Source organism: Curcuma longa, chromosome 11 (genome assembly GCF_044706935.1).
Source record: "Curcuma longa cultivar G26 ecotype Majalengka, Jawa Barat chromosome 11, ITB_CL_G26_1.1, whole genome shotgun sequence".
Classification (NCBI taxonomy): domain Eukaryota; kingdom Viridiplantae; phylum Streptophyta; class Magnoliopsida; order Zingiberales; family Zingiberaceae; genus Curcuma; species Curcuma longa.
Genome location: NC_133871.1, coordinates 24,855,377 through 24,880,002, shown reverse-complemented (window position 1 = coordinate 24,880,002; position 24,626 = coordinate 24,855,377). Strand labels below are relative to the sequence as shown.

The 24,626-nt window shown below is 38.4% G+C and overlaps 5 protein-coding genes and 1 non-coding gene across 6 annotated transcripts; 4 read left to right on the top strand and 2 right to left on the bottom strand.

Annotated features, from left to right (window-relative positions):
- The first annotated feature begins 1,106 nt into the window (after positions 1–1,106).
- Positions 1,107–2,135, top strand: LOC141841918 (osmotin-like protein). The gene has a single exon (XM_074730117.1). It carries the CDS (start codon positions 1,113–1,115, stop codon positions 1,887–1,889), a length of 777 nt encoding a protein of 258 aa, XP_074586218.1. The 5' UTR covers positions 1,107–1,112; the 3' UTR covers positions 1,890–2,135.
- A 3,194-nt stretch (positions 2,136–5,329) lies between these two features.
- LOC141838206 (UDP-glucuronic acid decarboxylase 6) lies at positions 5,330–9,348 on the top strand. Its single transcript, XM_074725618.1, has 13 exons — positions 5,330–5,425; positions 5,930–6,029; positions 6,301–6,387; positions 6,730–6,817; positions 7,196–7,287; positions 7,571–7,635; positions 7,722–7,810; positions 7,906–7,983; positions 8,112–8,205; positions 8,321–8,387; positions 8,459–8,522; positions 8,753–8,793; positions 8,954–9,348. The coding sequence occupies exons 2-13, from the start codon at positions 5,940–5,942 to the stop codon at positions 9,137–9,139; spliced, it is 1,041 nt and encodes a 346-aa protein (XP_074581719.1). The 5' UTR covers positions 5,330–5,425; positions 5,930–5,939; the 3' UTR covers positions 9,140–9,348.
- Positions 9,349–11,513: 2,165 nt separating this feature from the next.
- Positions 11,514–11,587, top strand: TRNAV-AAC (transfer RNA valine (anticodon AAC)). Its single transcript has one exon. It is a non-coding gene; the product is annotated as a tRNA-Val (tRNA).
- Positions 11,588–13,325: 1,738 nt separating this feature from the next.
- LOC141840961 (uncharacterized) lies at positions 13,326–14,402 on the bottom strand. The gene has a single exon (XM_074729070.1). The coding sequence runs from the start codon at positions 14,311–14,313 to the stop codon at positions 13,588–13,590; it is 726 nt and encodes a 241-aa protein (XP_074585171.1). The 5' UTR covers positions 14,314–14,402; the 3' UTR covers positions 13,326–13,587.
- Positions 14,403–15,417: 1,015 nt separating this feature from the next.
- On the bottom strand, positions 15,418–18,300 carry LOC141838090 (actin-101). Its single transcript, XM_074725487.1, has 5 exons — positions 18,187–18,300; positions 17,079–17,141; positions 16,592–16,985; positions 15,905–16,518; positions 15,418–15,806 (listed from the first exon to the last, which is right to left on the bottom strand). The coding sequence occupies exons 2-5, from the start codon at positions 17,136–17,138 to the stop codon at positions 15,741–15,743; spliced, it is 1,134 nt and encodes a 377-aa protein (XP_074581588.1). The 5' UTR covers positions 17,139–17,141; positions 18,187–18,300; the 3' UTR covers positions 15,418–15,740.
- Positions 18,301–20,990: 2,690 nt separating this feature from the next.
- On the top strand, positions 20,991–24,618 carry LOC141839901 (uncharacterized). Its single transcript, XM_074727754.1, has 3 exons — positions 20,991–21,381; positions 22,215–22,300; positions 22,497–24,618. The coding sequence occupies exons 1-3, from the start codon at positions 21,255–21,257 to the stop codon at positions 24,252–24,254; spliced, it is 1,971 nt and encodes a 656-aa protein (XP_074583855.1). The 5' UTR covers positions 20,991–21,254; the 3' UTR covers positions 24,255–24,618.
- The last annotated feature ends 8 nt before the right edge of the window (positions 24,619–24,626 follow it).

Sequence of the window (24,626 nt, the reverse complement as noted above, 5' to 3'; positions counted from 1 at the left end):
ATCTTTTCACTGATTATTCACCTTAATTAATCAACGAAAATAAAATAATAATAATATTAATAATAAAGGAAATAACTCATTATCGATTCATTGCATTCCATCTTATTATGAGTTATTGAATGTCATTGCCACACCCCCCAGAGATGTGATTATTGGAATTATCATTTTTTTTTATTGAATGTCATTGCCATGCTAGGTCTGGGCTGGCCGTTACGTTCACTTTTCAATTGGCCGATGGGAAATTTTCATGAGATCGAACTGATCATGCCATTGCTATGCTATGCACACCATCAAACATCATACTGGATCTCTGCCTCTCTGCTTGATTGGTAACATGCAGACCATAGTACCACAGTACTTGTAGTCTACTGCACCCCATGGCCACCGTAGCCCTACCCAAACTCTGTATCTGCATGCTGTGCTGACTACCATGCACTCACCTTTTTTTTGGTTCGTCTAACCGAGTCTCTCCTCAAATTCAACTGGTCAGATTATGATCGCGTGACTCTACCTTTTGATTTGTTGGTCTGATCAGAACTCAATCTTAACTTTGGTTGGCTAATGATCATAAATCAGATTAACTCGAGTCGAGCTCAACCATGAATCGAACTGATTTAACTTGAGTTCGACTATAAGTCAAGCTGAGGCCGACTCGACTCTGGGTTGATCGAGTATGGACCTGCCACGCTCGTCGCATCAATACAATAGAAGATAATATTTTTTTTTACTTTATAAGAAGGGTATGGAAGTCCTAAAGAATTAGACCATGCGAAAAACATTGTCCATAATTACCTCTTCTGCCACGTCTGACATCCCATGTCTATCCTCACCGACACAACTACTTTTCCTCGTGATTTATTTTGGGGAAAAATAAAAAATTAAAACTTTTTTATTTAGTGTAATTAAAAATTTATTCAGAGTTACCGTCACCTTATTTTTTTTTAAAAAAAAAAACCTGATTATATATAGTTTTTCATTTCAGTGCTCTCGACGACGATAATCTTATTCTACACCGAGAGGTCACTTTATTCGCAGCACGCTCCCGAATTTTCTTCTTCGCCTATAAATTCTTTTGGTTTGCTTGTTTTTTGCTGCACTGCGAGCTGTCTGCCATGGCTTTTTCCGCCTCCTCTTTTGCGATGCTCTTGTCTATTTTGTTCTTGTCGGTCTTCTTCGTGGCGAAGCAATCGTCGGCGCAGTTCCCGGCGATGGACTTGACGGTTGTGAATAACTGCCCCTTCCCCCTGTGGCCGGCCATCCAGCCTAACTCCGGCAGCGATGTCCTCGAAGGTGGTGGCTTCTTCCTCCCCTCCCTTTCTCACCACACCTTTCCCGCGCCGACACGCCCGTGGTCCGGTCGCATCTGGGCTCGTACCAGCTGCGTCGGCGGCGCCGGTGGCAGCCTCTCCTGCGCCACAGGCGACTGCGGCGGCCGCTTCGCGTGCGGCGGCCTCGGCGGCGCGGGCCCCACCAGCCTCGCGCAAATCACGCTCCACCACGGCGGCGGGCGCGACCTGACGTCCTACGGCGTCAGCCTCGTCGACGGGTTCAACGTCGGGATGACGGTGACGCCGCACGAGGGGAAGGGGCGGTGCCCGGTGGTGGGCTGCAGGGTGGACCTTCTAGCGACGTGCCCATCGGTGCTGCAGGTGAGGGCACCCAGCGGCGGCGGACGCGTGATGGGGTGCAAGAGCGGCTGCGCGGCGTTCAACACCGACGAGCTCTGTTGCCGGAATAAATTCAACAGCCCGGACGCCTGCCGGCCGAACAGCTTCTCGGAGTTCTTCAAGCGCGCATGCCCGACCACCTTCACCTACGCCCACGACAGCCCGTCGCTGACCCACGAGTGCGCCGCCCCGCGCGAACTCAAGGTCATCTTCTGCCATTGATGAGCCATCGAGCGATCGACTCGCCGGAGATGAATAAGAAGTTAATTAGTAGACCCTGTTGTTTAATCTGCTATTAATGGAGTAATTATTAGATTAATCAGTGATTAGCGTAAGACTGTTGCCGTTGTCGTCTTTGGTTTTCTGTTCTATAATAAAATTAGTGTTAAGTTTGAGATTAGTGAAGGAGCTGCAGTGGGACGGGGAACTGGAAAGAGAATTTCAGTTCGCCCCCTCGAAATACTTGTTTTTACAGGCCGCCCAATGTAAAAATAAAAATGTGGAGCGTTCTTTCAAGAATATGTTCTCGAACATTGATGAGACAATTTAAGTAAAATTACAACAATCTTCTAAAATGCTGAAGAAAATAATGCAATTTGTCGGGTGTATTCTGATAAGGGGCAAAATGAATTCTCAGAAACTCTGATGATCAAACTGTATATATTAAGATAAAGTTAGAAACGACGTGGGGGAAAAAATTTAATATAAAACAATAAAAAATGGCAAAGGCATGAGAAAAAGAACGTAGTGGGGAGAACGTGATCTGTCAGCAGTCTGCTGCGGCACGTGGAGATGCGTCGCCTCGATCTATGGGAAAAGTGTCGTTGCATGGAATGGAGGGAAATTTTGAATTGAGTTCACATACTTCACGTTATCTCAAAAAAGTTCATATATATATAAAAATAAATATATATTTGAGTGACACGTTGATATTTAATTATGTTTTTTTTGGCTATCTTAATCATAATTGAATATTATTTTTCTTTGAAAACTCAATCAATCTAGTAAATTAAACCGTCTTAATTCTCAAAGCCCAATTGGATAAAACTGGGCCTTGATTACAATCTTTGGGAACTCGTAATTCATCCCAACTCCCTAATCTTGTATCTTATTTTTCTTCTTATCCCTTAAGTTTGTTTCTAATTTGAAGGTCTATTGATTTTCTCCGTTTCATCCCGTCCCATGTTGTCTATTTTATGACTTGATTATAAAATTAATTCCTTTTTATATTTTGATATACCCAGGGGAACACATCCAGGTCAAACAATTGAACTAGCTAGTCTAGGTCAACCAACTTACAACTCACTTGGGCTAACTCACAGTTAACATGTTCATATCATATCTTGGGAGACAAATGATATATCCGGGGGAAGATCCGCTTGGGTAGATGCACCTACTCCGGTAGATACTTTCCGTAGCAAACTGTATTGGAAACATCTCTCTCGGGAACATTTCAATCGACTTAGATCCCTTAGAATCGGATTTAACAACCGATAGCTATTGATCGGAACTATCTCCGACAGGCCAAATGACAATGGACAAGACTCGGGATGGATGTTCAAATAAGGGCAAGTATATATACGACCCTAACATGGTTGCCTCTAACACTTGACACAGCTGCACCAAAGGAGCCAATCAAGTTGAGGTCATGAGGTGGCAGCCCACATGGACACCAACACCTCTGGCTATATAAGGGTAGCTAAAGTTGGAATCAGTATGCTATCTCTTGCACGCGCACAAGCACTTATATCCCTTTCATTAATTCTCTTCTCTTCTTAGTTCAATGTTGATTTGATCGTCGAAGGGGTCACACCGTCCACGTTGATGCTTGTCAATGCATATTGACGTGCAAGTATAAAGGCCACATGGACAAGTGAACGAATAGATAGACCTAAGTAATTAGGCTCTCCCCATAAAGAACCCATGTGGCGGGAGTAGGAGCCGCATCACCCTCATTTTGGTAGGAAGCTGCCGGGTAGAGAAGGCATGCAACGGAGGCCATGCAGTGAAGGCTGAGCTAAGACAACGATATAAGAATACGATATATGTTGGCCCTAAGAATGGGATGTTAATAACGTCCCATTAACGTCCAAAGGTGTTAATCTACGTTGTGGAGGAGTGTTATAACACCCCTCCACATGAACACCACATGAACGCGTTCAAGAGTTTGAACGCGTTCATGAGGCAGTGGGTGGGCTAGCTCCTGGTTGGCCCACCTTCACATGTATTTTTTTTATTAATATTATGGTGTTATTAATGCAGGAGCATTGCAGATGCTCTAACGAGGTGTGAGTTGGTTGATCGGGCGGGTACGTTCCTCCTCGATCGGGGGTATATCATATTTCTTATTTATAAACAATTTAATTCATATATAATTAAGTTAATCTCTCATAATAGCAATAAAAATAACCCACCCTGTTGGCATATATTGTTTGAACGTGAAGAGGTGGACATCTTACCAGAGTTCGGTGCCACCCTTAAGAAAGGACGGCTAAGGCCTGCATCAGTTTGGAGGGGCAGAGCTTTCATGAGAAGGTGAAGCAACCATCACCAAATTGTACCATATTATATATATAATTTAATGTTTGAAAAAAAATGATAAATCCTAGTTAGTCTTATGGATTCAATCTCTGGGGGTGGCCGGTTCGATCCCACGGAAGTTTTCCACCGACCACCTGAGTAAATCGGGAAGCGCATACGATGGCCAATCCAGATGCCCAACATCCTTTGATTGCGTTCACCATTTAGAAGAAAATTCTTACAAATACGTCGTAGCTGGGGATCGAACCACGGGTCCCTCGGTCACAACCCGAATGTCCTACCGTTGCACCATTGTCCCGGGGACTATAATTTGATGTTTATTATATATATATAGAGAGAGAAATTTGATATTTTGCATTTGTGATGGAATATTTAGGGCGCTTGAAATATCCTAGTGATTTTTTTTTTATTTTTGTAACTTACAATTAAGTCATTTATGAATTTCTTTTTAGAATTTAAAAGTTGAGTTATTAATACTAGATTTAGAAAGATGAATAAAATAATATTTCATTATATATATATATATTAAATATTTAATTTATATCGATTTGATTTTGAAATGAATTATTCGTTAAATAAATTCAAAGAGTGAGTTACTCTTGACATGACATTTCAATGTGATTATGTGCAATTATTATTTTGAATCTATTTCGAAAAAAATATTTCACGGACTAATTTAAGATTTTTATAGCTATTAATGATAGTAGTTCAATTATAAAATTAGTTCAGTAAATGAAAAGAAAAAGTTTGCAAAATAATATATTATTTAATAAATTTTAAAATATGATGTAAAAGTTCAAACTTTTTTTAAGGAGAGATTTACAAATTGGATCAACTAGTTAAATTTGAATCTAATGGTCAAATTTAAGCAATTATAAATACGTGTAATTAATTCGTAATCGAGTTAATATGAAACTATAGAAAATGACGGATGCTTAATCTGTAATTATCTTACATTTTTTCCTTTTAAGAAAATGACAGAAAATACCACAACGTGGAAATTACACAGAGCATTGACCATCCGATTCGGGAGTCAGCCAAATGAACGGTCTGGATCAAAGATCGCAAGGCTATTCAATGGCGACGAGCCTGTTCCTCGGTGGCATTCCTCTGCCTGCGTTGAAGCCAGACGCACAGCTCGTCTTCTGCTCTACCAAATCCCTAATCCCATTCCAATTTCTTCCTTCAAATCGTATAATTCTTCAGGTTCTTATACGGTAATCCTCCGGCCACCGGTGGTATTTTTTTTGTTTTTTTTATTGTGATTATTGATGAATGTAATGGAGGTGGATCTGTGCGAAGTTTGGTGTGCGAACGCCTTCAAGGATCTACCTTTGCGTGCGTTCAACGCGTTTTCGTGATCATGATGGCTTGCAGCTACGCATTTTTTAGGTCGAGATCGAGATCTTGTTTGTTATCGTGCCAGGTTGTTTCTGGTTGTTTGAATCTATATAAGCCTGTGGATCTCGATGGTTTTTACCAGGAAGAGTCGTGTGTAAGAAAAGAAAGGATTTTGATTGTTAAACTGAGGGTGTAGGTACTTGTTTTTCTTGCTGCGGAAATTTAGCATTCAAGCGTTTCGAATTCCTTTCTTCTCTATCTGGGTTTCTAACTTCTCGCGTCTTTTCATGCTGCTTAGCATTGATTGCGGGATCATCGCATTGTTATTTTTCCTGTTCTTTGGGATCTCGTTGAATGAGATCTGGAATCATGTGGTGCAGGATCTGAGGAATGGCGACGGAAGCAGCTAATGGGAATAGCCATGTGGCGGCAAAGCCGCCACCGACCCCTTCCCCTCTTCGCAGTTCGAAATTTTTGCAGGTTACCCTTTTTGCCCTTAGAATTGGTTAGTGATTGATCTGGATCGCTATTGCATGGTTATCTGGAAGCTTGCTTATTTCTGTTTTTTAGATGGTATAAGACAGATCTTCAATAAAGAACGAGTATAACGTATTCATAGTATTTGATTGTTTTGAGTAAGCTTCCTTTATTTTCGAGAAAAATGATAATTAGATACTTTTGCTTTCTTAGATCTTCTTTCTCACTATATTGTAGTAAAAATTGAAGTTGACTTTAACCTTCTTCTGGGCAGTCCAATATGCGGGTCTTAGTGACTGGTGGAGCTGGTTTCATTGGATCTCATTTGGTTGACAAACTGATGGAGAATGAGAAGAATGAGGTATGTGTCTGGTTTACTTCACGCATCACCTCGTTTTAGTCTTCTCTAATAAAAGGAATCGTGAAACATTGTGTTGTGAAAGTAGTTCCTTATTCAGTGATTCTAATCTTTCACATAAATGATACCTTGAATAATCTTATACTCTTGTCATGCACTACTTTATGTTTCGTTCACTCTTATCTTCAGACTTTTGGATGTCAACTAAACAGCCCAATAAAAAGTACAAATTTATTTTGATATCAAAACACTGATGTTCTATTGACTCTTTAACAAATTTTCTCGCGACTCTGTTTTCTTACTCTATTTGGTTTATTTGTGTATTTTCCTATATGTTGCTGTCAGGTAATTGTTGCCGACAATTATTTCACTGGCTCCAAGGACAATCTTAGAAAATGGATTGGTCATCCAAGATTTGAGCTGATCCGACATGGTAAGTTTCAATTATACGAGTAGTAATTAAAGCAGTCTGATTGAGTATTTGCTTCGTATAACTTTTATAGTCCACTCTGTTTGTGGTGATATAGCCTTGTGTATTGTTCAAGTCAGCGCTAAAGATCCATGTAGCAGATTTCAAAGAGTGAAGACTAATACAGCTTGTTCTTGTTATCATTATGCTCCAGTCTGTTTAATGCTTTCTAGAGTTATGGTGTTTCATTCATAGACATTTGTTGATAATAGCATAATTTACAAGGTCGATGTCCTAAGATTATCTTTGGCAATTATATATGATTACTTTGTGTTGAGATGTTACGGACTTTGCCTTTTATTTTTCTCATCTCATCTGTGTATTTTTTTACTGCCGTAACAGATATCACGGAGCCTCTATTGGTGGAGGTCGACCAGATATATCACTTGGCTTGCCCTGCTTCACCAATTTTCTATAAGCACAATCCTGTGAAGGTATGCTTTCCAACAGGTTCACGGTTCATAGGAACAAGTTGATTGCAACATCAGTAATACATGCTTATATTATAAGTTAGTGGCGCCAATGTTTATTCTATCAAGTTTTACATATGTCATTATTCTTTTCTAGGGATAATTAAATTTACATATCAAAATACTATCGTTTTATATATCTGTAATACTATCGTTAGGCTATATATATATATAGGCATACTACTGCCGTTTAAATTCTGTTCTTCGTACTTGTGGTTTAGTAAGCCTAATTGAGATAATGTCGCAGACGATTAAAACAAATGTTATTGGCACATTGAATATGTTGGGGCTTGCAAAGCGAGTGGGTGCAAGGTATGATAACGACTTTTACTTGACTAGTTGAGTACCAGAGGTGCATGAATGACATTTACCTACAAATTTTGATCCTACACTTTAAGGATTTTATTGACGTCAACCTCTGAGGTGTATGGTGATCCACTGCAACATCCTCAGACGGAGGAGTACTGGGGAAATGTTAACCCAATTGGTATTTTCTTTGATTTGCAAATAGTTATTTAATGTCTACGTCAACACTCGAAAGCTTTCTTTTATTTTGTGATAGCATACCTCTTGAACTTTTAGGAGTCCGGAGCTGCTATGATGAAGGGAAGCGTGTGGCAGAGACCTTGATGTTTGATTATCATCGGCAGCATGGCATAGGTGTGTGTGGTTATCAAATTGGCTGGATCGCTTATTTTGTGCCAGTCTTTCACTGGTATTTAATCGAAAAAAAGGTTGAGGTTGGTTCTTAACCCTTTCTGTACATTTTGGATTAATTCTCTTGTCAGAAATCCGGATTGCTAGAATCTTTAACACTTATGGACCACGCATGAACATTGATGATGGTCGCGTCGTCAGTAACTTCATCGCCCAAGCACTTCGGTAATCTCAATGATCTCCTCAACCAATGAACTGGAGATATCCTTTCATGATCTTCTCAGCGAATGAACTGCATATCCTTTTTCTGTAATCACTTATCCATTAATGTTTCTTCTAGTGGTGAGCCTTTGACAGTCCAAGCCCCTGGCACACAGACTCGAAGTTTCTGTTACGTCTCTGACATGGTAAAACTCATTGCTTCTTTTATTGAATTTTATCCTCTTAAACTTAACATTTCTGACATACCACCATTAAGGTTGATGGACTTATTCGGCTGATGGAAGGAGAAAACACAGGCCCTATTAACATTGGAAACCCTGGTAATTTCCATGGTTCACTTGTAATATCATGATGGACCGTAGTAACATAGTTATCAATTGTGGAAGCATACATCTGTTACCTCAAGTTGTATGAACTTTTGAGTTCATTGTCCTTCCCTCATCGTATTCAAATGAAGTAGTGATCAATATAAGTTGATGGGTTGAATTTATCCTTGTGATTCGATTGACAACCTTCATCATAGTCCCTAACCTGACATCGAAATGTGTAGGTGAATTTACAATGATGGAACTTGCTGAGATTGTGAAGGAGGTAAATTTATTTGTCTTTATTTGTAGCAACTATATAGTTTGATTCCTTTCTCCCTTCCCCTTCAAATAGGATGAACAAACAATTGAATGGATCTTTTTCATGTGATTGGAGAACATTTAGTAGTCAGTTAATCAGGAACAAATTCTACTCGTTTTTGCAGTTAATCGAGCCATCAGTGACAATTAAAATCGTCGAGAACACACCTGATGATCCTCGCCAGCGGAAGCCTGACATCACGAAAGCAAAGCAACTTCTTGGATGGGCTCCCAAGGTTACTCTGCGAGAGGGACTGCCCTTAATGGAAGAAGATTTCAGGAAAAGGCTTGGTGCGCCCAAGAAAGCATGAGTCTACTACTATCTACATTATGTCCGACTATTGTCTTAAAAGTTGAATGTTCTTGTCAATCATGTCGAAGGTGTGCCCTGAAAGTATTTGAGAAAGAATTTTTTTTCCCTAGAGTTGGCGAGGTTAAAGGTTTCCCAGAACTTGTTTGAACATGGTTCTTTATCCTAATGGTTATAATAGAGAATAATGATCAATTTGATCTTTGTTCTAGTCAATTGCTTCTCTCATTCGTGCTAGATGTGAATGTGTGTAGAGATGAAAAAAAAAACTGCTAACCTCAGTGTGTTTAGGGTGGTTATATTATTATTTATTATTTTTTTATGAAAAATAAATATGTATATCTTCAAAATACATAAAAATATATAGTGATTAAAGAACATTGTGCTATCGTGAGTATTAATTTCATATTAAAATAACCACCATCAAACATTATCAAACATACAAATATAGTGGAGCCTCTTGCTTGTCATATGATGGGTAACAAAGCAAGTCGATAAGTTTGTGTCTATCTGTTAGTGCTTCAGTATTCATATCCTCGTCTAATATGTAGTCTTCTCTCTATGTACAGTCATCTCTTGTGTTCGTAATAACTATCATTTAAACTTTAAACCCTAAATCCTAAAAACTTTAACTCTAAACCATAAAACCCTAAACACAAAACCCTAAATCTTAAACCCTAAAATCTAAACCCTAACACCATAAATCCTAAATCCTAAATCATAAACCCTAACCCTAACCCTAAACCTAAATCTTAAACACTAAACCCTAAATCCTAAAATTCAAAACTGTAAACCCTACACCCTAAAACACTAAACCCTAAACCCTAAACCCTAAACTCTAAACCCTAAAATCCCTAAACCCTACACCCCTAACCCATAAACCTTAACCCTAAAAATCCAAAACCCTAAACCCTAACCTAAACCCTAAACACTAACACCTTAAACCCTAAATCCTAAACCATAAACACTAACTCCTAACCCTAACCCTAATTCCTAAACCCTAACACCCTAAACACTAACTCGTAACCCTAAACCCTAAACACTAACCCCTAACCCTAAATCCTAAACTCTAAAACCCTAAATCTTAAACCCTAAATCTAAACCCTAAACACTAACCCCTAAATCATAAACCCTAAATCCTAAAACCCTGAACCCTAAAACCATAAACCTTGAATCCTAAAATCTTAAACCCTAAACCCTAAACCTTATCTCCCATATGTCTGCCTCTACCTCCCACATCAATGCTATCTCTATCCGTCATATCCTTCAAGCTCTGTCTAGATGGTAGATTATATCTTCCAGTGCTCTGAGTGGTGCACCGATGTATATGGAATCATATCTCTTGAGTATCAACCCATGATAGTTGTGCACCCACCACCGTGGTGTGATTCCTTATCAGTTTGTCATGAGGTACCATGCGGGCTTCACAAGGTGTCATATCATGTCACATTGGCTGATCAACGAGTATCTCCTATTGTGTCTGCAATCACCATCTAATCCCCCTTTGCAATTAACTGAACCGAGTCTCATATGAAAATTAGATATCTCCTACTACATATGACATCACTATCTAATCCCCCTCAGCAATTAGGCAACTAGTTAAGACAACTCACATCTAAAGATCAAAAGTTTTTTTTAAAAAGTGTGTATGTATGTATAGTGAATGTGACCTAGGATATCTTCTCATATCTAATGAGGTATCAGATTTAAGTAGATGTCCAAGGTTTTGTATGCATGTGCTAGGTTAGGCTAGATACTAGTATTGTATTAAAATGTATGTTCTTCATCTCTATAGAAAGGTAGTCATATTATTGGTAGCAAAAGGTGAAACTGTCACCTTGACGATCCCTCTAGGGTGGTCCCACACTTTCTGAAATGGAGTAAATTATGAAAGGCTTCGCTTAGTAACAATAGTGCCTACAACGGAGTGAGGTAATTAATGGAACATTTCACACCCATTGAGAATTGATCCTAAGTCTTTTGATATCAACATCCCTACAGAAACCATTTGCTTCAACCTGTGAGGGCTAAGTGGCCATATTATTGATAATATGGCTCTGGTTAGTTTTGGCAATGCTTTATTGATCTGTTTTGACAATGTAGGTAATATCATCGATCAATTTCTCAATCTTGTCTGAGTATACTATGGATAATAAAAACTTAATTGTACACCCTATCATTTTTTAATAGAATGTATCTATAACATCATTAATATCTATCATCAACAACCCCTTTTTGTTAACTTTGATAAGATATTCCTATCAAATATCCAATTGATTGTGTTTTGTACCTCAACCTTAATAGTTCAGTGTTTTTTATAACACGCTGATGAAATAGAAGTTAAATAACATTAATTTTTGTTTTGAATGTCAATTGGTGTCGTGGTGTAGTTGGTTATCACGTCAGTCTAACACACTGAAGGTCTCCGGTTCGAACCCGGGCGACGCCATTATAATTTTTTAATTGGCTTAATTTCTCACTATGGGATCGTGACCTTCGTTGCAACCGACGGCTAAGATCGATAGGATTTCTTTATCGGGCTTTTAGTCTTAGGTGCTATAAGCTTACATAATGAGCTGTCAACACGTGACTTGCTTAAAATACCACGTGGAGGATATATTCTATTAAAAAAATATTTTTCCCGCCTTTTTTACCTGATCATCTGTGGTGCGTCATTGGTTTCCTACATTGCCCTTGCCCATAATTAGAAAGGTACGATTTCGAGTGACAAGTCCGGTACTCGTGATTGTCCAATTATCACAACCATATATATATATATATAAACAGTAAACGTTTTGAAATATATAACCTTTCCACCTCGATAAAAAAATGATCTCTCAGGCGAGGCTACGAGCTTTAGTCGTCCCTGCAAACTCATGGCGAGGCAAGTCGCTGTGAGCTCGCCTGCAAGCTGCAGCTGTCATAGCGAACTCAGGACTATGATCGTCATGCGGCTTCTCCGCAAACTCGCAGTGAGCTTGAAACTGGCCCTCGTCGCGGCTTCGCAAACTCACGGCAGGGATGCGAGCGGCGGCCTCTATGTCTAGCTCGCTCTGCCCGGTCAATCGCTGAACTACTGTTGATTGCTTTAAACTGAGTATATATGATTGGTCCACTGGCGACTGCCACGGATCGCAATTTAAAGTAATCGACGTCCGTTTATTTATGATCATCCAACGGTTGACAAAAATTTATCCGAAGCACCATTTTTGTTGTGTAAATAAATGATATTATGTTACTATCCATTATGCTGATGATATTCTGTTTATTTTTTAGATTGTAAAGTCTCTAATGATTTTTGTGCCTATACATGCATGAAGCAACTTCAAGGTAAAATAGGATTGAATCTAACACCCTCATCACCAAAAGGAAGCATAATTTCAGAGAAGAAAGAACTCCAAATTGTGGAATTCAGCAGTATTGTTTGATATGCAGATATTGAACTATGAACTGCTGACGGCTGACTAGTGTTCAGATTCCAAACAAGCATTTTGGCTGATTTACTTTGAAACTTTAACATATACACACAAAGTATCATTTCCTTTTCACCAATGATATACATACATGTTTCTTCTTATTCCAATTGGAGCATGACCAGTACATTTTATGTCCAAGTATGCAAAATTAACAAGACATGTCATATGTAAACAAGATGAACATTTTATGTGCATATGGAAAAAGAAAAAAAAAAATCAAGTTTAAGCTACAACATGAACAGTTAGAACTATAATACTATACAGGCACGTAATTGATTCGGCCTCATTTAGATGAAGAGTGAAAATGCACCAAGCAAAAGTACATTCTAGTATGAACCAAGCAAATGCAAAATGAAAAGTGAAACTTAATCTGAATCATATTCATGATCAGCATTCCTCCCATCCTTGCCTATACATAACCTTTTGATGTTTATCAGAACTCTTACTACCCAGACACAGAAATGCTTAATTCCAATTGCCAGATGATGAGGCACAAACAAAGGATATGAGACTAAGTTTGTAAGACATGCCCATGTCCAACTGATTGAGAATTAAGCATAGAGTGAGATGCACCATTGCTAAAAAAGCATAAACTGAAAACGTATATACAAACTATAGTATGGAAAGACAAGACTTCTAATCTCAATGAGCATTACTGTTATGAAATTCAGAGTTTTCACCAATGATCATCTCTGTATCTATAAGAGAAAGAACATTGTAAAAATAGAATATGCAGCATTAGATTACACAAGTAGGAATGACTTTAACATGAATTTTTGGAGTCCAGTAGATGGTGACGAGAAAAAACATCAAATTCACCACAGAAAGTATCTTATACATCAAAACCCATGAGGCGTTTTCAACACAAACTTACTTTATTGGCCACCAAAGATCATCCAGATGCAGCACAACTTCGTCCATTTGTGTTTAATGTTAAAACAATGCCATAAGAACAAAAACTCATTCGTGTTGTTTATTTCTCATTACCTTGCTGTAGAGATTGGCCTCTAAGAGAATTTCGATGAAGAACCCTTCCTGCTCCATTTCCGATCGAGTCCACTGCATCCCCGCTAATCAAGTCCTTGAGTCCCGAATTCCCGACCACATCAACCTTTGTCTTGCTCTTTTCCTCTTCCTCATGGACGACCTGTTTCCTTCCTCGCTGCTGCGGCGGAAGCAACTCGTGGTGAAACCCGTGAATGTACTCAAGCGAGTAGCTATCCTCCTCATCGAATAACATGATGTGTCCGTGCCACTGCCATAACCGATACTCTGAGTCGGGCTCCTCGTGGACGCCGACACAAATGTTGTGATCGCCGATGGCCACAGACTGGCCGGAGTTCACCTTGAGAGCCTCGAAGCCGTTGCCAGTTTCGATGATCCGCAAGATCTCCCTCTCCAGCTTGTCCTCCTCCTTAGCGAGCAGCCGGCGGTTCTTCCACCCCTCACCTCGATGCTCCATCACGTCCTCCTCCTCGTTGTCGTCCTCCTCTTCTTCGTCTCCCTCATCATCGAGGCCGCCGCCGCCGCCGTTGCGGAGGAGGTAGTCGACGACGTTTTGGGGAAGCAACGAGTTGGTACCCAGGTACGGCGAGCGAAGCTGGAGACCGGCGAGGAGCAGGCCGATGTCATCGTGCGAAGAGGCGTCAGCTCCATCGGAAGAAGCGGCGGCGGCGGCCTTGTTAGGGTTGGAAGCCATCAGCGAGGAATAAACTGGTGAAGGGAAACCGATGGGATTCCGGCCAAGGGTTAGGGTTTTATAGAGGATAAGGAAAGGCAAAGGAATTAATCGATTATATCTTATCAAATGCACGTGCACAGAACGTGCTTTAAATAAGAATACATTATATTTTGAAAAACAAAATATTATTTGTAGAATAATTTTAAATTTAACTTTTAAACTAACTGAATCCATCTTGAATAATAATTTTTCATTAAATGATAACGCCATATTAAATTATCTTAAAGGCAAGGGAAATTCAATTGATTAAAATTTTTTATCATTAGATAATCAAAAAATAACCCATCTTATAGAAGTTTTTTCCGATCATTAAATAATTAAAAAAATATAGATAAATCCTAACAAACGATCCAAATAAATTTTTTAAAGTTCTCAACTGTAATATGCTTTAAGTATAATATATCCGCCCCGGAACATAGCTGAGTTGATTACGACGTAGTAGAATTGCAGAAAAGGACAAAAATTTGAATCTTGACGAAGCCAAGCAACATCCTCCTGCATCGTGACCAACTGCAATTTGTGTGACAAATATAATATACCCATACAAATTTCTCACTAACCATTAGACAAATCAAAAATCAAATACTAAAACAGACAGCTTCTGATATTGAATATTGAGAGGCGATTCCACCTTTTGCAAATCAAAAATCAAATACTATATTGAATATTGAGAGGCATTCCACCTTTTGCAAATCAAAAATCAAATACTAAACAGACAGCTTCTGATATTGAATATTGAGAGGCGATTCCACCTTTTGCAAAAGAAAAGTATAATATACCCATACAAATTTCTCACTAACCATTAGACAAATCAAAAATCAAATACTAAAATAGACAGCTTCTGATATTGAATATTGAGAGGCGTTAAGATTTCTACATCTTTGTATCAGTTGAAACTGTAAAAATTCTGCTGCTGCTGATGGCTTTTGAAGTTAATAGCATGATACAGAAATGATGAAACAACAAACTCCAAGCAATCTTGAATAACAACTCAGCGAGATTAATGTTTTACGAGCGCAAAGCAAATCATTTGAATGCTAGAAACTTTTGGCAAATTTGTGAAACCATAAAACAAACTTCATTTGGGTGATCAAAATAGTAGCTGATAAAACCAAATAATACAGCATACATGAATACAAGTAAATAATCTCTGGACCAGTCCCAAAACCCGGACATAGACACTAAGTTGATACATATTGTTCACATTTACTGCACACATCTGCAGCCTCTTTGAAGAAACGGCGCCTAAAGAAGAAACCTTCTTAACAACCCAATTTAACAGTGACAAGGCATCACAATCACTACCATGATTCAATCCCAGGAAAGGCAAATACCAGATTGAACAAGCCGGAAAAAAACTCCCCAAAGATGTGCCATGCATGAGCTTAGAAGCATTTCCGGTGAACAATTGATGGACCAGATTCTTCGTACTCTCCCTTGGTAATCCACATCTGCAGATTGAGAATATGCAATCGATAATTACTAATAACTAAGTATATACAGATAACGATCTGGCGTGGTAATACATCTAATGGATAGTGAACTTCACCTGCTGGAAAGTGCTGAGGGAAGCAAGGATGGAGCCTCCAATCCAGACACTGTACTTTCGCTCTGGCGGAGCGACCACCTTAATCTTCATGCTGCTCGGTGCAAGTGCTGTGATCTCCTTGCTCATTCGGTCGGCAATACCAGGGAACATGGTGGATCCACCGCTAAGAACAATATTGCCGTATAAATCTTTCCTGATATCCACATCACACTTCATGATAGAATTATATGTTGTCTCGTGAATTCCAGCAGCTTCCATGCCTATTAAGGATGGCTGGAAAAGGACCTCTGGGCATCTGAACCTCTCGGCACCAATGGTGATGACCTGGCCATCAGGAAGTTCATAGCTTTTCTCAACAGCTGAGCTAGTCTTAGCAGTCTCCAGTTCCTGTTCATAATCAAGAGCGACATAGGCAAGCTTCTCTTTAATGTCCCTTACAATTTCCCGCTCAGCTGTGGTGGTGAATGAATATCCTCTCTCAGTCAGGATCTTCATCAGGCAATCAGTTAGATCTCGGCCAGCAAGATCCAGACGAAGAATAGCATGAGGAAGAGCATATCCTTCATATATAGGGACAGTGTGGCTCACACCATCACCCGAATCAAGCACAATACCTGAGAGTATCATAGGCATCTTAGTTGAAATGAGAAAAGTATCAACAGAAATCAATAATGAGAATATACTAACCAGTTGTACGACCACTGGCATAGAGCGACAGAACAGCCTGAATAGCAACATACATAGCAGGTACATTAAAAGTCTCAAACATAATCTGGGTCATCTTTTCCCTGTTTGCCTTTGGATTGAGAGGGGCTTCAGTGAGTAAAATAGGATGCTCCTCAGGAGCAACACGAAGCTCATTATAGAAGGTGTGATGCCAGATCTTTTCCATGTCATCCCAGTTGCTGACAATTCCATGCTCAATGGGATATTTCAATGTGAGAATACCTCTCTTCGATTGTGCTTCATCACCAACATAAGCATCTTTCTGGCCCATCCCAACCATAACACCTGTGTGGCGAGGTCGGCCGACAATACTAGGGAAGACTGCCCTAGGTGCATCATCACCAGCAAATCCGGCCTTTTGACATACGGGAGAGGAGTCATTTCCATACATAAATCAATCGAAGCGAGCAAAAGGTAGGAATGCTAATCTTAATGAGAAAAAACTTACCTTGACCATTCCAGTCCCATTGTCACACACAAGAGGCTGAATATCCTCAGCATCAGCCATTTTCTGTATACATAAACAAAGAAATAAAAGAATCTTACGTTAACCCAATTTCAAATTGCTATTTATGTTCATATTATGAAAGAAAATGATCAGATTTAAAATATAAACTTGTTAGAATCTCATGAGATGACCTAAAAGAATTTTAAAGATGAAAACAGTTGCATAGATGGATCAAAAAAGAAATAGTAATTTATGGTTCTTTTGCAGATCTCTGCCACTGAAATCAAATTGCAGAAAAAACTAGCAGGTCAAAACAGACTTTACAAGTATCCGTTTGACTGCTTAAGAAAACCATACATTATTCAAAAATCAGTGGTTGCTGAATAAATTAGAAATGCCCAATCACGAATTCTTCATCAAGAAAGTCAAAACATGAGACAAATTCCACATTTCGAAATATCAATTTCAGATGCATGGGTTCATACGACAAAAACTAAGGTGCGAACTTCTAGAGGGGATTTATAACAGTAAAAGAAACAACATTTATCTCGGAGGACCCTAAATCCGAGCATCCGTTTAGCTAAGCTGCACGAGTTCAGATCCCTACAGAGGTGCCGTAAAAAAAGAAAAACAAATGACAGAGTGGAAAATAGAACATGGAAAATTAGACCCTAACTCATGTAATTCCTACACAAATTCCACAGTAGCATTCACAGAATTTACAGACGACTGAAAACTGGCATCAACTGAGTAACACTACTAATTGGTTTTAAAGAAACCTACATCTAAACTTCCAGAAACTTGAAACAATTACAGAAATAAAGTAGATCAGATAATCTTTCTCAAAACCTACTACGGAAAAGAAGAAGAAGAAGAAAAAAACAACTTTGGGTAGTCAAAACACAACCGATCAATTCGGATTCACAGTATCTGAACTAAAGAGTCAAAGTTCGACTAGATCAAACCAGGAAATAGCATCCAGGCGACCCAGATCTTCACATTCACTGACCTAAGCAGCCAGATCCTGGCAACGCTTGCAACAAACAAGCAAAAGGCGACCAAAAGAGAAAAAGACCGAAAGCAAGAAGACCTGCAGATGAGCACTTACCTAACCAACAACGGCGATCTGCGCGAGATCCGACCTCGAGGAGAGATCGGGATAAGGCTTTGGTGGAGAGAGGGAGAGCTCTCTTCGCCAAAACCAGATAGGGCGAGAGTGGTGAGGAAGTAGGTGCCGTTTTTATATTCTCCGAAGCGAATAATCGGGTAAGAGTGGACCGCTTTAATCGGGCCGGCCCATATCGTCATTAGGGAAAATTTCATTTCACTACCAAATAATTTTATCTTACAAAGATGCCCCAATTCACATGGCCATTTTATCAAGTTGAACTAGTAATTAGGGATAAAGTGGATGAGGCATTCTGACAAATTCCAAAACTTAAAAGGGCCTTTTGAAAAAAAATTGATAAAGTTCATGGATTTGGATGAAAAATTCTCAAGTTGAAGAGTATTATAGACCAATAATGTTAACAAACATTTGCATCATATATATAAATAATATTACTAAGTAACATAAATATTATATTTTGAAAACTTGAAATTTAGGTTTATCCATGATTTAATTTTTTTTATAAAAAAAAAGGTTGTATGCCTTACAAACTTGCTTCCCATTTACATCTCTGATGCACGTGAGTGGGACCCAACTAATTAGCCAACTTTATTTGTGTCAATTATGTAAACTGGTGAATGCATGTGGGAATGATGAAAACACAGCTATTTTGTTCCCCCTTTTTTATTTTCTTTATTTTATTTTATTATTAATCTTTCATCGAACATGACAACTCATCCAACACAATTTTTTCTTAGATGAATTTTTTTTAGTTTTCATTCTTAAATGCCCAAAAGAAAGATTCTATTTACAGGTATGCAATAAAATTATGTTTATTGTTTATATTGCATATATAGTTAGTTGCCTATGTATAAGTAATACGAAGAGTGGAAAAAGAAAGGTAATGTTGTTGTTTGTGTATGAGCTTGTCGATTCATTTGGCAACTTTGAAATAGTTCACCTATCTAGATCATGATTCTCTCTTTAATTTGTCGATATATATATACTCTTTAACGTAGTTGAGCTACTCCTTCAAGATACACAGTCCTTCGAGTAGGCAATGACTCTTCATAATGAAGATAAGTACTCCTTTGGATACTTTATACTTCATGGGCATTCCTTTTGAGTAGCTACATCATTGACATTGACGTACGTACCTCTTTTGATGAGTTATAAGATCAATGTGAGAGTCGAGCTTCCTCTCTTCAACATGCGTTTATAGTCTTGGATATTGTTCCACTTTTGTGTTGTTTTAATCTTTAATTTTAAAGATGATATCACTCTACTCTTCCATGTTCTTTTGGACTTGGACATCACTTAATATTATTCATAAGTTATTTTAAATCATATTCCACGATACTCCATCGTCTCCCTCTAGCAGAAGATATGTAAATTATTGAAAGTCTTTCCTGAACCTCTATCTATTTTTAGGTCTTTACGATTGTCACAAAAATGAGTTGGAGTAATTACTTTGACGTATCTTTTTTAAACCTTATAATTTTATTGTCTTTTTTTTACCTCATATGGTGAAGAAAGTCGACATTACATGTAATTACATGACATACTCAAATCAAAATCAAGATGAACTAGAAGTCAAACTCTGATCGAATTAAGTCAAATTTGAGTCCGATCAAATTGAGTTTGAGTCAATTAAACTCTCCTAGAAGACCTCAAATCAAGTCAATTTAAGTCACATTCGAGTTTGGTCTACTCTTAATTTGAAACTCTGATTTAACATGACGGTTATTAAAATGCCAACTATTACAATATGTCTTTTTGATCAAGAGGGAAGATATATTTTATCTGGGAATCAAATTACACTTTCATTCTATTCAAAGACAATCGGTTGTAGATCAAGGAAAAAAATTCATATTTTTATACTCTCTTTACTGATCATTTTTATCTTTTTCTATATTTCTCCAAGGTCTAACGTGAGTATTGGAAGGACCTTATCGAGCCTTGACTCGGCCGTCCTCCTAACATCTTCCTTCTTTCTAGACTTTTGTTTAAAGATTTCTGTGGTGTTTGACAGGTGAAAGCCTACCTCCTGAGAAGACCGATTGCTTGAGAAGTCTTTCCAACAAAGATTGACCTTCCAAGGAGTCTTTCCAATAAACACTAATCTCTGGAGGACTCATCCCAACTTTCAATAAAGATGGACCTCTTGAGGAATTTTTTCAATAAAGGTCGACCTTAATTAAAACTTGATCCACCATAGAGGTTTGAAGAAACATCAATACAACTTGTATCCAACCAATCAAAATCATCTGACCGTGATTACTTTGCTGAGTCATCATATCCTTCTGATCTCAGGTCGGATCATTAACTATGATTTTAAGATTTTTATGGCAAAATGTTATACATTGACCCTGGACTTTCTATAGGGTCGGATCTCATGGCAAAATGTTATACATTGACCCTGGACTTTCTATAGGGTCGGATCTCATAACCATCTATAAAGAGTTAAATCACGAAGGATTTTAGAATCTTTATTGAACATGATTGGGGTGCTATTATTTGATGTCTATGGTTTTAATCATACATATGAAAGATGATATACTTTGAGAATAATAAATATACTTATTTCCTCATGTATTATTGTAGGATCAATTATGTAAGATTATTATTTTTAAAATATAATTAAATTAGTTACGATCAAATCGAATTGCAAGGATTTCACAAAAACGACAACGAATTGCGACAAATGGCAAGAGATGGAAGCTCTTTCTTTTTGTGATTCTATTTTTATAATTCATTAAACACAAACCGTGGGATTCCGCTAAAACCTAAAAGTTGCGCTCTCGTGGCATCTTCCTTTCTGTTCCGTGGCGGCAAGCACCTTCCTCCGCGAGACCCATTTAATCCTCTCTCTAGCTGCGCTCTAATCCAGCGATTTCGTGCCGTCGTCTCCTATTTCTCCCTTCTCCTGCGCAGTTTCTGCCAAACCATGTTTTCTCTTGTTGATCGAGTTGGAGGACGATCTTCGTGGTAAAAAACAAAAAAAAAGTTTTTTTGAGGAAAATCTAGCTGCAAGCTTTGGTAAAGTTTCCGGCTTTGAGGGAGAAGAGATGGACGGCGCTGGGTTTCCTCCGCAGAATAATTTTCGGAGTGGAGGATGGCGACGGAGGAAGAGGAGCTCTAGGATCGGGTTTGGAGGTTCCGGTAGATTGGTCACTTCTCCGCTTCCGAAATTTGGTGCGTTTTCCTCTGAGCTGGTCCATGTGATTTCTAGTTTCTAGTTTGTTCGTTGTTTGTGTTAATCATCGAACATCCAGGAGATTTCATTGAACTCATATCGCGCTTTATTTTCTTAAAAAAGAATTAGGATTTCTGGCTTTGCTAGATCACTATTGAACTTATCAAATAGTTGGTCGCCTGTCAGAATTTGATATCTAGCAATTATGATTACAACAAGAAGCTTTTGGCGATAGATAGGACCATTTGTTATCTCCATTCAAGGATGAATACGAGTAAAGAATCAGATTTTGTGCCTTTTTGAGTTATCATTGAGATGCAATACAAAGTTAAATCAATAAAGAAAACTGGAAATTGTTTTCCTCTTTCAGATTATAATTTCATCATCCTGAATAATGTCTATTCCTTATGCTTGGTAGTCATATGCTTCAATATACCCGAATTGCTTTATAAAAAACATACTAGTGCAATAGTTATGTTGACCTACATCATATGGGCTTCTGCAAATTTAGTTTTCATATTTCAGATAGTATGACCTAAATCATCATATGGATGAAAGAATATCATTCATTTATGGGCTTCCGCAAATTTAGTTTTCGTAATTCAGATAATATGACCTTCTGTTCTTTCATAGTAAATGAGACAGTGGTCTGACTACCATACTGACAGCTTTATGTGTTCTATAAGTTTTCAATCATCTGCTTAAACTCTGAGTGTGTATTCACTTGGAACTAGATGTCCATCTCAAGCTATGTATCTTACTACAGTGTTAGCAATTACATGCGTGAGAGATGATGCTTAGATTCTTATTATCAGGTCTATTTTCCTTTCAGGATTTAGCCATCTGAGTGATGGTAGCTATTTTAATGTAGAATCAGATTCTACTAGCAGCAGTGGGTATCGAACCAAAGAAAGTTCAGTAAGTGCAGCATACTCTTACTTAACAATTAAGATTTACAAGCCCAGCTATGCATTCTTCTCTAAACTAGCAAAACTAGATCGTGTTTTATATATTAACAGAATACTATTCTGTTTGCAAAATGACATCTGCCAAATTTCATGGTTTTGACATGCTTAATAATATTCTGATGATGATTTTTTTTTTGTCCTTGCAGAGTTCAGACAAGCAAACAAATAGAGGACAGTTAAGTAGGCAAATGGATGAAAAGTTAGCAACTGCAGAAGATACTAAATACTCTTTACCAAGCATGATCGAAAAATTAATGCATGCTGATGATCTGCATAGTGCAGGGATAATCCCTAAGAAACAGGTGGCAATATGCTCTTGGGGTTTGACAAAGATGGACAAGGGCAATACAAATCCAATTCAATCATCTTTCATGAACTTACAGAAAAGCAAAGTGAATTTGGTTTCTAGGCAACAGAAATGTGTTGATCCAATAGGTTTCCCGGTTAATGAACCATTATGTGGCCGAGAACAATCTACTAATTATTTGGAGGAACAAGGCTTTGTCAGAGACAGCATAAACTCTGTTAGGGAAAGAACTTCCTGCCTATTCAGTCAGTCTCTTAAAGAACATAGTCAATTTAGGTTAGCAAAATTGCAGCATATAGGAAAAAGGTATCCATGTATCCATCCAAGTCAAGTCAGCATGTTGAAGCACAATTTCAAGAAAGATTATAAAACGGGTGGTGATGTTTTGCTTCCAAACCAAGCTCCAAATCTGCAACTTAGTAACAGAGCACAGGAAACTAGATTGAGGTTCATAGAATTCCATGCAAAAGGAAGGGGCCATCTTAGTGTGCCCAGCAATATGAAAAAGTTTGTCAGTAAGACAAGGAATTCAAGAGAAATTGCCAAAAGTGTCAAAAAGCTTGTGGGGCAGTCAGTGGATGTTGGCACTAGGAAACCTGGTGCATTTAGCTTGGGCTCAAGGTATGAATCTAATGATGATTTCAGAATGTTTACAAAAAAGTTGTACTCGAGGCACAAGAATTATTATTCTTATAGTCGAAGTTTCACAAGCAATGGCATTATGCGCAATAGGGAGAAGCTTCAACATAAGCTACCTTCACATGACCTGCAAGTGTGTGAAGATGGCAAGACACCTGAGCTTGACCTTCCTGGCTCGGCTATTGCAGCTGTTTCTGATGATGGGAACCTGGATGATGTGGTTTTTCTGTCAACAAATATTAGACATATGGATGCAGAAGCTAGAATAGATACACACTCAACAAAGAATGAATATAATTTCAGCAGTCATCCGGAGGTTTTTGGTCAGGCCCAAATTCCCAAATTGAATTCAGAAGTTATGTGCGAGGACAATTCAGAAGTTCTCACGCTACCTAATGTTGATGTCGATAATCTTAGATCGCTTCAACAGAGTAAGGACTTCAGGGAGTCTGTTAACCAAAAGGTCAGGGATTCCTACCTGCTTGACATGCTTTTACATTCTGGTGTTTATAGTGCCAAGAAAAGGAAGCTTTTTGATGCAAACTACTTGTTGGAATGTGGTGCTGGCACAGGTCTGTTTGAAAAACTCGAAAAGAAATATAACAAACATGCCTCATGGTCAAGTTCAGAAAGAAAGCTAATCTTTGACCTTCTAATCTCCATCCTTGCCGAAAGCCTGTCTGCTTGCATGTACCTGCATCCATGGATAAGCTCAGCTCGTAGGATTGAGCCTATCTTGTGTTTTCAAGGAACAGCTGAGAATACACATCAAATTGTAAGTAGAAAACACAAAGAACTTTGTTTAGGAAATGCACAGGAAATGGTGCTGGATCCCAAATGGTTAGATTTGGGAAATGATATCCATGAAATTGGAAAAGATATCGCACAGATGCTGCTGGAAGAACAACTAGAAGAACTTGTTTCAGAATTCATCTTATGTTACGAAGGCTTTTGCTAGGAAATGCTTAGATACAGTGGGGGTTTTTCAATTACCAGAAAGGTTTGAATCAGTCATTCCAGTTAGTCATCTTGTTCGTCTAGGTTAAGTCCAACAACCATGCCAAATTGTATGGGCATGGCCATTTTTCTTTTCCTCGTGATAGTTTTATAGTGAGCATTTGTAAGCCAATTTGGTAAGAGTATCAGAGGGTTTTTTTTGTGTATGTTTTAGGAAATAGTTGTCGCCAGGGATTTAGGATTGCTTGATTGTTTGGTTAGCAATGGCTGCTATGCTGTCTTTCTGGTGTTTGTTCTACTAGTTCTTCATAGAAAAAAGAAAAAAAAAAGAAAGAAATAAAAAAACAGATATTTTCTTTTTAATTGCTCACCT